The following is a 12,302-nucleotide window of genomic DNA, read 5'->3' on the forward strand; positions in this document are numbered from 1 at the left end:
ACATTTTAAAAATGTTTAATTTATAGTTGTTGGAAAATGACATCTTAAACATGACCAGCCCATTCCGATGTTACAGGAGAAATAGGCATCTATGAGTCACCACAGGCAGACTGTTATACTAGAGATAGAGGTCAAAGCCACGTGTGAAAGCTGTGGCCCTCGTCTTGTTGAACTAGGTTGTCGTTCCAAACTGCAGGCGGTACGGAAACTCAACCCCCCTCGCTTGTTTGGTCGTTTCAAGACAATTACATTATAGAGTGAACTTTGATTGAATATTAAAAAAAAAAAAAAAGTAGTGCTTTTTCAGCCTTGTTCTTTAAATATGTAATGTATGTACAGGAAGGGTAGTTCACATTGCTCTCCTTTTAAACATAACCAAATTTAACTGGAGGAGAGAGGAGGAGGTATCATGGTGGACAAGACGGCTGGGGGATAGAGCAGGGCTAAATTATTTTGTGTTAAAGAGTTGTTTTTTTTGTTGTTTTTTGTTATTTCAGACAGTGATCCCTTGTTGTGCACAACGGCCATATAAACAAAAACAAAAACAAAAATGTGTGTGAAGAAACAAGGAAAAATATAAGTTATTTTCCTCGTGTTGGAGGAGAAGGTTAGCTAGGTGTCAATCTTCCGTGAGGTCCTGGACAAAGAGGACCTCGGACCGGCTGAGGCCGGCCTCTTTGAGGCTGGGGGGGTTGGGCTGCTCCTCCGTGGGAAGGCAGGGCAGAACCCGGCGGGGGAAGTTGGTAACTATCTGGAATTTCTCCGGGGTCTCCTTCAACGAGAACAGGAAGTCGTATATTACCTGGAGAAACAGAGGGAGAGATGGGTGCTCTTTTTTGTTGTTGTCAAGACCATACGTTCCATTGGTGTAGGCTACCATGGGGGGGCAGGGTAGCCTAGTGGTTAGAGTGTAGAGGCGGCAGGTAGCCTAGTGGTTAGAGTGTAGAGGGGGTAGGTAGCCTAGTGGTTAGAGTGTAGAGGAGGCAGGGTAGCCTAGTGGTTAGAGTGTAGAGGCGGCAGGTAGCCTAGTGGTTAGAGTGTAGGGGCGGCAGGTAGCCTAGTGGTTAGAGTGTAGAGGCGGCAGGTAGCCTAGTGGTTAGAGTGTAGGGGCGGCAGGTAGCCTAGTGGTTAGAGTGTAGGGCCGGCAGGTAGCCTAGTGGTTAGAGTGTAGAGGCGGCAGGGTAGCCTAGTGGTTAGAGTGTAGAGGGGGCAGGGTAGCCTAGTGGTTAGAGTGTAGAGGCGGCAGGTAGCCTAGTGGTTAGAGTGTAGAGGCGGCAGGTAGCCTAGTGGTTAGAGTGTAGAGGCGGCAGGTAGCCTAGTGGTTAGAGTGTAGGGGCGGCAGGGTAGCCTAGTGGTTAGAGTGTAGAGGCGGCAGGTAGCCTAGTGGTTAGAGTGTAGAGGCGGCAGGTAGCCTAGTGGTTAGAGTGTAGAGGCGGCAGGTAGCCTAGTGGTTAGAGTGTAGAGGGGGCAGGGTAGCCTAGTGGTTAGAGTGTAGAGGCGGCAGGGTAGCCTAGTGGTTAGAGTGTAGAGGAGGCAGGGTAGCCTAGTGGTTAGAGTGTAGAGGCGGCAGGGTAGCCTAGTGGTTAGAGTGTAGAGGGGGCAGGGTAGCCTAGTGGTTAGAGTGTAGAGGCGGCAGGGTAGCCTAGTGGTTAGAGTGTAGAGGCGGCAGGGTAGCCTAGTGGTTAGAGTGTAGAGGGGGCAGGGTAGCCTAGTGGTTAGAGTGTAGAGGCGGCAGGTAGCCTAGTGGTTAGAGTGTAGAGGCGGCAGGGTAGCCTAGTGGTTAGAGTGTAGAGGAGGCAGGGTAGCCTAGTGGTTAGAGTGTAGAGGCGGCAGGGTAGCCTAGTGGTTAGAGTGTAGAGGGGGCAGGGTAGCCTAGTGGTTAGAGTGTAGAGGCGGCAGGGTAGCCTAGTGGTTAGAGCGTTGGACTAGTAACCAAAAGGTTGCAAGTTCACATCCCCGAGCTGACAAGGTACAAATCTGTCGTTCTGCCCCGTCATTGAAAATAAGAATTTGTTCTTAACTGACTTGCCTAGTTAAATAAAAGGTTAAAAATATATATATAATATATACTATTATATAGTACATATACACCAGGGCAGTTAGAATTGGGAGTCGAGCCTCCACTGTACACACCAGGCCGGTTAAAATGCCAACACCTGTAAGTTGACTAGAGCAGAGCTGTGTTCGTACCGTCAAAGACTGCTGGAAGAGGAACCGCCTCTCTACTCTGGTGTCGTTAGGCAGTTTGAAAACGATTTTGACGCTGTCAGGGTCGTCTGCTGGGGGTTCGGGGGGAAGACATTCTGACTTAAGCTCCTTCTCTTCCTCCAACGTCTAAAAACACAGAATTTGTTAGCCACAGTCAAACTGGCAACAACTAATTATTAAATAACATAGAACCAAGATAAGGAGCGGTTTTAATGTAGGCAGAGCGAGAGAGGACAGAGTATAAAAGACTCCTCGTTCTCACCCTCCTCCTCCTCTCCTCGGCCAGGACGGTCTGCCGGACCTTCTCCTCCTCCGCCTGGACCTTCTCCTGCTCCTCCCTCTTCCTTCGGTCCTTCTCCTGGTCGGCTCTCAGCGACTCCAGGTAGGCCTCGTCCTGCTGCGCCCGCAACACCTGCGTCTGGTTCCTCTCCTCCCTGGAACACACACAGACACGTTCAATTAACCTCCATCTCCAGGACCAGAGAGACAGACGTCACCACATCTCCAGGACCAGAGAGACAGACGTCACCACATCTCCAGGACCAGAGAGACAGACGTCACCACATCTCCAGGACCAGAGAGACAGACGTCACCACATCTCCAGGACCAGAGAGACAGACGTCACCACATCTCCAGGACCAGAGAGACAGACATCACCACATCTCCAGGACCAGAGAGACAGACGTCACTACATCTCCAGGACCAGAGAGACAGACGTCACCACATCTCCAGGACCAGAGAGACAGACGTCACCACATCTCCAGGACCAGAGAGACAGACGTCACCACATCTCCAGGACCAGAGAGACAGACGTCACCACATCTCCAGGACCAGAGAGACAGACGTCACCGCATCTCCAGGACCAGAGAGACAGACGTCACCGTTCAGACACCAGGTAGGATCAGTCCCTCACCGTTCAGACACCAGGTAGGATCAGTCCCTCACCGTTCAGACACCAGGTAGGATCAGTCCCTCACCGTTCAGACACCAGGTAGGATCAGTCCCTTACCGTTCAGACACCAGGTAGGATCAGTCCCTTAACGTTCAGACACCAGGTAGGATCAGTCCCTCACCGTTCAGACATCAGGTAGGATCAGTCCCTCACCGTTCAGACATCAGGTAGGATCAGTCCCTTACCGTTCAGACATCAGGTAGGATCAGTCCCTTACCGTTCAGACACCAGGTAGGATCAGTCCCTTACCGTTCAGACACCAGGTAGGATCAGTCCCTCACCGTTCAGACACCAGGTAGGATCAGTCCCTCACCGTTCAGACACCAGGTAGGATCAGTCCCTCACCGTTCAGACACCAGGTAGGATCAGTCCCTCACCGTTCAGACACCAGGTAGGATCAGTCCCTCACCGTTCAGACACCAGGTAGGATCAGTCCCTCACCGTTCAGACACCAGGTAGGATCAGTCCCTCACCGTTCAGACACCAGGTAGAATCAGTCCCTTACTGTTCAGACATCAGATAGAATCAGTCCCTTACTGTTCAGACACCAGGTAGGATCAGTCCCTTACCGTTCAGACACCAGGTAGGATCAGTCCCTCACCGTTCAGACATCAGGTAGGATCAGTCCCTCACCGTTCAGACATCAGGTAGGATCAGTCCCTCACCGTTCAGACACCAGGTAGGATCAGTCCCTTACCGTTCAGACACCAGGTAGGATCAGTCCCTCACCGTTCAGACATCAGGTAGGATCAGTCCCTTACCGTTCAGACATCAGGTAGGATCAGTCCCTCACCGTTCAGACATCAGGTAGGATCAGTCCCTTACCGTTCAGACACCAGATAGGATCAGTCCCTTACCGTTCAGACACCAGGTAGGATCAGTCCCTCACCGTTCAGACACCAGGTAGGATCAGTCCCTCACCGTTCAGACACCAGGTAGGATCAGTCCCTTAACGTTCAGACACCAGGTAGGATCAGTCCCTCACCGTTCAGACATCAGGTAGGATCAGTCCCTCACCGTTCAGACATCAGGTAGGATCAGTCCCTCACCGTTCAGACATCAGGTAGGATCAGTCCCTTACCGTTCAGACACCAGGTAGGATCAGTCCCTTACCGTTCAGACACCAGGTAGGATCAGTCCCTCACCGTTCAGACACCAGGTAGGATCAGTCCCTCACCGTTCAGACACCAGGTAGGATCAGTCCCTCACCGTTCAGACACCAGGTAGGATCAGTCCCTCACCGTTCAGACACCAGGTAGGATCAGTCCCTCACCGTTCAGACACCAGGTAGGATCAGTCCCTCACCGTTCAGACACCAGGTAGGATCAGTCCCTCACCGTTCAGACACCAGGTAGGATCAGTCCCTCACCGTTCAGACACCAGGTAGAATCAGTCCCTTACTGTTCAGACATCAGGTAGAATCAGTCCCTTACTGTTCAGACACCAGGTAGGATCAGTCCCTTACCGTTCAGACACCAGGTAGGATCAGTCCCTCACCGTTCAGACATCAGGTAGGATCAGTCCCTCACCGTTCAGACACCAGGTAGGATCAGTCCCTTACCGTTCAGACACCAGGTAGGATCAGTCCCTCACCGTTCAGACATCAGGTAGGATCAGTCCCTTACCGTTCAGACATCAGGTAGGATCAGTCCCTCACCATTCAGACATCAGGTAGGATCAGTCCCTTACCGTTCAGACACCAGATAGGATCAGTCCCTTACCGTTCAGACACCAGATAGGATCAGTCCCTTACCGTTCAGACACCAGATAGGATCAGTCCCTTACCGTTCAGACATCAGGTAGGATCAGTCCCTCACCGTTCAGACATCAGTTAGGATCAGTCCCTCACCGTTCAGACACCAGGTAGGATCAGTCCCTCACTGTTCAGACACCAGATAGGATCAGTCCCTCACCGTTCAGACACCAGATAGGATCAGTCCCTTACCGTTCAGACACCAGATAGGATCAGTCCCTTACCGTTCAGACATCAGGTAGGATCAGTCCCTCACTGTTCAGACACCAGATAGGATCAGTCCCTCACCGTTCAGACACCAGATAGGATCAGTCCCTCACCGTTCAGACACCAGATAGGATCAGTCCCTTACCGTTCAGACACCAGGTAGGATCAGTCCCTCACCGTTCAGACACCAGATAGGATCAGTCCCTCACCGTTCAGACACCAGATAGGATCAGTCCCTTACCGTTCAGACACCAGGTAGGATCAGTCCCTTACCGTTCAGACACCAGGTAGGATCAGTCCCTCACCGTTCAGACATCAGGTAGAATCAGTCCCTTACTGTTCAGACACCAGGTAGGATCAGTCCCTTACCGTTCAGACACCAGGTAGGATCAGTCCCTCACCGTTCAGACACCAGGTAGGATCAGTCCCTCACCGTTCAGACACCAGGTAGGATCAGTCCCTTACCGTTCAGACACCAGGTAGGATCAGTCCCTCACCGTTCAGACATCAGGTAGGATCAGTCCCTCACCGTTCAGACACCAGGTAGGATCAGTCCCTTACCGTTCAGACATCAGGTAGGATCAGTCCCTTACCGTTCAGACATCAGGTAGGATCAGTCCCTTACCGTTCAGACATCAGGTAGGATCAGTCCCTCACCGTTCAGACATCAGGTAGGATCAGTCCCTTACCGTTCAGACACCAGGTAGGATCAGTCCCTTACCGTTCAGACATCAGGTAGGATCAGTCCCTTACCGTTCAGACACCAGGTAGGATCAGTCCCTTACCGTTCAGACATCAGGTAGGATCAGTCCCTTACCGTTCAGACATCAGGTAGGATCAGTCCCTCACCGTTCAGACATCAGGTAGGATCAGTCCCTCACCGTTCAGACATCAGGTAGGATCAGTCCCTCACCGTTCAGAAATCAGGTAGGATCAGTCCCTCACCGTTCAGACATCAGGTAGGATCAGTCCCTCACCGTTCAGACATCAGGTAGGATCAGTCCCTCACCGTTCAGACATCAGGTAGGATCAGTCCCTCACCGTTCAGACACCAGGTAGGATCAGTCCCTTACCGTTCAGACATCAGGTAGGATCAGTCCCTCACCGTTCAGACACCAGGTAGGATCAGTCCCTCACCGTTCAGACACCAGGTAGGATCAGTCCCTTACCGTTCAGACATCAGGTAGGATCAGTCCCTCACCGTTCAGACATCAGGTAGGATCAGTCCCTTACCGTTCCAAGCGTTCAGACATCAGGTAGGTCTGGTTAGCCTCCATGATGAAGGTGAGCTGGTTGAGGAGGTCCTCTGATTGGATGAGCCCCTCCAGACGTCCCACCACCGTCATCTTACGGTCCTTCAACATGATCATGGCCAGGAACGGGTAAGTGTTCTCACGCAGCGCCTGGGACACTGAGGTACAGACACACAGGGGGAAAAACAGACACACACCAAACAGATTAAAACAACACGGAAATAAATTGATTGATTAAGAGATTCCACCTCATATCTTAAGAGGACACTGATGATAATCATCCATCATCCCTAAGAGATTCCAACTCATATCTTAAGAGGACACTGATGAAAATCATCCACAGTTCCAGCACAAATGATTTACTTAAAATAAATCTTTAACCCTATTTAACCATATCAAACTGACTGAGAACACGTCCTCATTAACAGCAACAACAACAAGTGAAGGACGAGGCCAGTTCCTCTTTGCAGAATGTATCTCCAGCTCTAGGAGATCTAGGTAGTGAAGACGCAATGCAAGAGTAGACGGATGTGTACCTCTGTATCCCTCAGGCCTGCTGGTGGAACAGGCCCAGAACAGCATCCTGGTGTTGAGGAAGGTCAGGACCTCTTCTGTACATAACGTGGAGCTGGAGGAAGATGGAAACAGAAGCATCATTAATTTAAACCGTGTGAGGAAAGATGTACCGGGTACATTAAGGAAAACATCTAATACATGAAGAGTGGATGGTATGTGTATAATACCAAGCATGACACAAATAAATAAACACGCATGGTATGCCTTCGTCCAATCAACTGAATCCATATTCAAACCAATCATCAACAGACCCTGAATTATAACTAGATAACCAACTAATGATTCTTGCCTCCCTGGAAAAAAAGGACAATAGTACCCAACCTGGCCTTCCAGAGTTTGGGTATTGCATTGTAGTATCATTGTGCATTTTGTTGCCCGTGTATGTTGACCTCGTGTGTAAAGTGATCACTTGTTATTGGACCTACCGACAGAACTGGTCTGTATCCTGGTGGTCGTCTCCATGGAGGTAAACTAACAAGTAGCGAAGCTCACGTTTGGCATCGTTCAATGCCTACAGGGGGGGGGGGAAACAAAAACACACACCTCGCTGAATAACACTACCAGCTATCGACCAAGTTACACGTCGATTCAATCCACGTAGAACCTATATGGATTCTGGAACATCCGCTTTCTTAAAACCATTTAGTTGGTTGTTCAATAAAATAAAACATAAGGTGTGTCAACTTTTTTTTTTTTGGGGGGGGGGGGGGGGGAATGTTCTTCTGCGTTCTAGCATTACTTGTTGTGGATGGTCAAGGTACTAGTATCCCAAATTGAGAATGAAACTGGGGAACCTGGGTAACACACCTGGCTATATGTTCCCTGGTAAAACACCGGATGCGATCGACCGTACTTCTCTTCAAAACTATGGATGAAGGAGACCACGTCACCCACAGGGTCTGTGACGCGTCCACGAGGGTCTGGCCTGACCCACCGCAGGGCAAACCTGGTTAGGAAGGAGGAGGAAGGAGGAACCAATCAGTCACCTTTATACAGAAACGTCAAGGGAACTGATGGCCAAATACAGTTTTTTTTTTATTACCTGAATATGTCCAGAAGTGTGTAATATGTCAATCTGAAAGGTAACATTATCATGTAGTAACTCCATCCTATTAATCCCTGGAGAAAAGTAAGAAAAAGACCAGATGCAACATGGTCAGAAAAGTGGGAAGATTCAATGAGAAAACTACAGCTGGCAGCTGGATGATTTTAGTAAACAGAAGGTTGCGCCACTGTGTATGCGAATGTCATATTGCAGATTCAACCTTAAAGTTGAGATGCTAGAACAGTTTACCGGTGACATATATGAGCAAAAAGAGAAGAACATCATAAGAGACAGAGAGACAGAATGTGTGTGTACGTACTCTGGGTTGTGGCCTGGAGACGATATAGCTATACACTCTGTGGTCTGCTGTGTTGACCTGTAACGGTCTGGAGGGCGGAGGGTTAAACACACTGGGAACTCCTTCCTGCTCGTTCAGTCTGTCCTGCACTGCAGCCTGGGAACACACACACACACACACACAACATTTTCCATTTGATCTCACCCTGCACACCACAAGAAGACTAAACCGTGTCGCAGAGCTCATGCAGAATATTGAAGGCAACATTTCTCATGAGAGAGAGATATATATATATATATATATATATATTACTGCACGTAGTTCATTTATAACAGTGCAACCTCTGATAAACTATTGGATTCACTGGGTGCATCATAACCTGTGTATAATGTAGTCGTCAAGGCCCACATCAAAAACAGCCATTCATGTATTTTGGGGGCGACAGTTCTTACCTCGATGTTCCAATTGTGTTGTTCTAATGTACGACGACATTGGTCCATAGACTCCAAACCTGTCAAGTCCTGGAAAATCAAATGCAAAAAAAATTACAAAAAATCTGAACTCTCAGATCTAACACTGGTTGGTGTACACGAGATCGGACAAATCTGTGAAGTTATGTTCAACCGAATTTATTTCCAATATGTTACTTTCCTACAGGCCATTTCCACATCTTGGGTCTGGATGAGACAGAGGGGGCCTTACTAGGAATGAACCAGTCATTGCTTGTCATGTGTCATTAACAGTTGTGTGTGTCTGATGTTCACTCTCAAACCATCTTCTAGCTAAAATGCTAAGTAACGTTAGCTTGGCTGACCAAGTAAACTGCTAGCTAGTTAGCCAACTGTCGTTGGCTTAGCTAGTTAGTTGGCGTAAGTAAACCAAGTGCTGCAGATAACCAAGTTAAACATGTCCTTTCTAATTCACATTACACTGATTTAAGTTTGTTGAATCGTTTCTTTGTGAGTATTGTCGGGAACGAACTAGCAACTCCAGACAATATTTAGGATAGAAAATAATTGTTGTGTTGCTAGATTAGATATAACGTTAACGGTAGCAAGTTAGCTAACGTTAGCGGTGGCGCTATGGGGTATCAACATTATATTGTCAAAAAAGCGTTTTTTACACCCATTAGCGTGCTTTATTTTAAACAATGTCCTTCATATATCTAAACATACATTAATATGGAGTTATATAAAAAAGAAATACTTAAACCTGAAGAAAGGCTGACTACCTGAAATTGAAGGAGTTTTTCGGTCTGCGCCTGAGATAATTCCTGCTCCTCTGGCGCCGCCATCTTACCTCGCCAACAGTGACGTGCAATTCGCGAACGATTCATTATTCGACTCTTTTTTTTTACTGACTCGAGAGTCATGATTCATTGATTCATTAATCGACTCTTTTTTTTTTACTGACTCGAGAGTCATGATTCACTTATTCATTAATTGAGTCTTTTTTTTTTACTGACTCGAGAGTCATGAGTCATTGTTCATTAGTCGCCTCTTTTTTATATTTTTTACTGACTCGAGAGTCATGATTCATTTTTCTGAATGACTCATTCGTTTGAGTTGTTCGTTTGACCTGCCTTGTGCTGGCAGTAATGATTCCAACAGAACGATTGATACACGCTGCTCTGTCTCAGTGGCTCCCAGAGGACTGTTCCGAGCACCAAACTGTCTGTCATATGCGCGGAAAATTGATAATAAGCATAGTACATAGAGAAGAAAAATACATGTTTAGAACTGATAATTGATCATGGTGCAAGAATGTTTGCAGTTTATTGAATGTTACGGAAACAGCGTTGTAGAACCAAAACACACACAGCCTCTGCTCATCAAACTCGAGAACTAAAAGCCAATTTATGTTTGATTCCGAAGATGTGGTCAGAAGCTTTATATGGAGGGTGTGACGCAATTGCGGAGGCAACCAGAGGCACGAAGAAGCCAAATTGAGCTCTGTGTGGTGTCAATGTGCACCTCTCACATTTTTGCAATAATGCAGAGAGCTGTGTAGCTCATCATTGACATGATTGGTTGAGGTTGAGTGGGGGCTGCAGGTCCAGTATAAACACAAACTCAATTTGTGTAACCTTTATTTAACTAGACATGTCCGTTAAAAACGAATTCTTATTTACAATGACGGCGTCATGCTAGAGGCATCACTACAGACCCTGGTTCGATTCCACGCCGTATCACAAACCGCCCGTGAATGGGAGTGCCATATGGCGGCGAACAATTGGCCCAGTGTCGTTAGGGTTTGGCCGAGGTAGGCCCGTCATTGTAAATACGAATTTGTTCTTAACTGACTTGCCTAGTTAAATAATAAAAAAATGGTGAATGATGTAAATGAGAGGCTCGGAGAATCCTAACTCTTTCCAGTTTTCAGTTCATCGTTCACTGTGGGTCCTGAGTGCGTTGGGCATGAAAAGCGCTGCATGGCAAATCTGTTATCTGCATTGGCTGTGCAGCATTTATAGTGTGATATGGCCTCTGCAGAAGTCAGACCATTCATAGTTCTTGCACAGCGCTGTTGTGAATGAAGTGAGTTTGTGTCTATACAGGACCTCCGTCCCTCATCTACTGTCAACCAATAATGTCAATGTGGAGCTATACAGAGCCCCTCTGCATTGTTACAAAATGTGAGAGACAAGGCCGAATTTGGCCTCAGTTGCGTCACACCATCCAGTGCCTCCGACCACATTTTCGGATCAAGCGTAAATTGGCTCTTACTGACTCGAATGAAATGAGTCGAAAAACTCGTTATTTTGACGAAACGAGTGGAAAAGATCCGAGTCAGTAAAAACACAGATAGAACAATGAGTCAGACATTTCACCGGATGTATAAATGTTAAGCATCCGGTTGGCGTTTCCTCTCACTGCCAAATATGGTGATGAGAGGAAGCTCAGTGGCTTACAGTGGGAAAAAATGTAACGAGATGTATTTTAGCCGTCATGCACATTTTCTCCTCAATTAAACGTTTGTTCTCAATAGAGTCTTCTGTTTCCGAAACTACAGTCTGTACCAAAAGGGTGGACTACCTTTTGTAGGCTTTACCCTTTGCCAAAGTAAAAAATAATAATAGCGTTGCTTAGTAGGACTGCAAGGGCGAATTGAGTTATTGCACAAACGCGATTCACACTAGGCGTCCCCTAACGAAATATGCAAATAAATGCTAGAACGCGCCAATAGGATCTCGCTAGCTCATGCTTGGCCCTGCCCACCTCAATGTCTGTTCTGCCCACTATGGTTAATTTGATCCCATTGGAAATGAAACGCTCTGATCTATCTTGGATTAGTTATATAACATCTTCGGTAAAATGACAAAAATGTCGGTCAAACTTCCGGTCCGTCACTACTCGCCAATCCCCTAACAAGACAAAGAAGAGGCAAAGCGAGAGGGTTACTCTGCCAAAAATCTATCCAGGAAAATAAGACCAAGAAGTGAGGAATTTTTGTATGGAGGTTAACGAGAGAGTGTCGAATTTGGTCAACTAAAGAATAAATTGATAATTTCTCCACAAGGCTTTATATTTGATCAATAGAAGTTTCATAATGGGGCGCGTTCGACATTGCAGCCGACTTTAAAAGACAAGACTGACTAATTTACAAATCACCTTGAATCATAAATAGCTACTCAATATTATTTGTAGATCAGTCAGTTGGTCACAATTTACCCATGATGCAGCAAGGTTTTGATGCTCTCCAACCAAGGGTGTGTTCGTAAATTTAATCTGGAGTGCCAGGGTGCACTCCGTGTCAGATTGTCCATCAGTAAATTCAGAGCGTTTTGCTCTCAGAGCGTTCAGAGAGCACACTGGACGCTCTGGCTAAAGAGTAGCGTTGATCCAAGCATTCTGACCTCACAACAGCAGTCAAGCATCCAAGCTAACTGACTAACGTTGGCTAGTTTCCCAGCTACTCCCAGACACAAATGAGAGAACACCTCACTCTTACCATTTTACTCTCCCTAACAGCACTGGTTAGGCTGTTATCATGTTATCCAGAGCATTGGT

At 47.3% G+C, this 12,302-nt stretch overlaps 1 protein-coding gene across 1 annotated transcript; it reads right to left on the reverse strand.

Moving 5' to 3' along the window:
• Nucleotides 1-9,628, reverse strand: LOC139366587 (FAS-associated factor 2). The gene is made up of 11 exons (XM_071104261.1): nucleotides 9,524-9,628; nucleotides 8,745-8,813; nucleotides 8,314-8,448; nucleotides 7,992-8,068; nucleotides 7,757-7,895; nucleotides 7,375-7,460; nucleotides 6,910-7,001; nucleotides 6,354-6,531; nucleotides 2,471-2,642; nucleotides 2,191-2,334; nucleotides 1-802 (listed from the first exon to the last, which is right to left on the reverse strand). The coding sequence occupies exons 1-11, from the start codon at nucleotides 9,626-9,628 to the stop codon at nucleotides 620-622; spliced, it is 1,380 nt and encodes a 459-aa protein (XP_070960362.1). The 3' UTR covers nucleotides 1-619.
• Between the last annotated feature and the right edge of the window lie 2,674 nt (nucleotides 9,629-12,302).

This window comes from Oncorhynchus clarkii, chromosome 14, assembly GCF_045791955.1.
Source record: "Oncorhynchus clarkii lewisi isolate Uvic-CL-2024 chromosome 14, UVic_Ocla_1.0, whole genome shotgun sequence".
Taxonomy (NCBI): Eukaryota; Metazoa; Chordata; class Actinopteri; order Salmoniformes; family Salmonidae; genus Oncorhynchus; species Oncorhynchus clarkii.

Excerpts from the sequence above, each read along its gene's own strand:
- LOC139366587 (XM_071104261.1), bottom strand. The coding sequence starts at position 9,628 with ATGAATCGTTCGCGAATTGCACGTCACTGTTGGCGAGGTAAGATGGCG. Across the intron at positions 8,069-8,313 it reads TCTCCAGGCCACAACCCAGA|GGATTAATAGGATGGAGTTA; the intron begins GTACGTACACAC and ends ACTTTTCTCCAG. Across the intron at positions 7,896-7,991 it reads ACACTTCTGGACATATTCAG|GTTTGCCCTGCGGTGGGTCA; the intron begins GTAATAAAAAAA and ends CTTCCTAACCAG.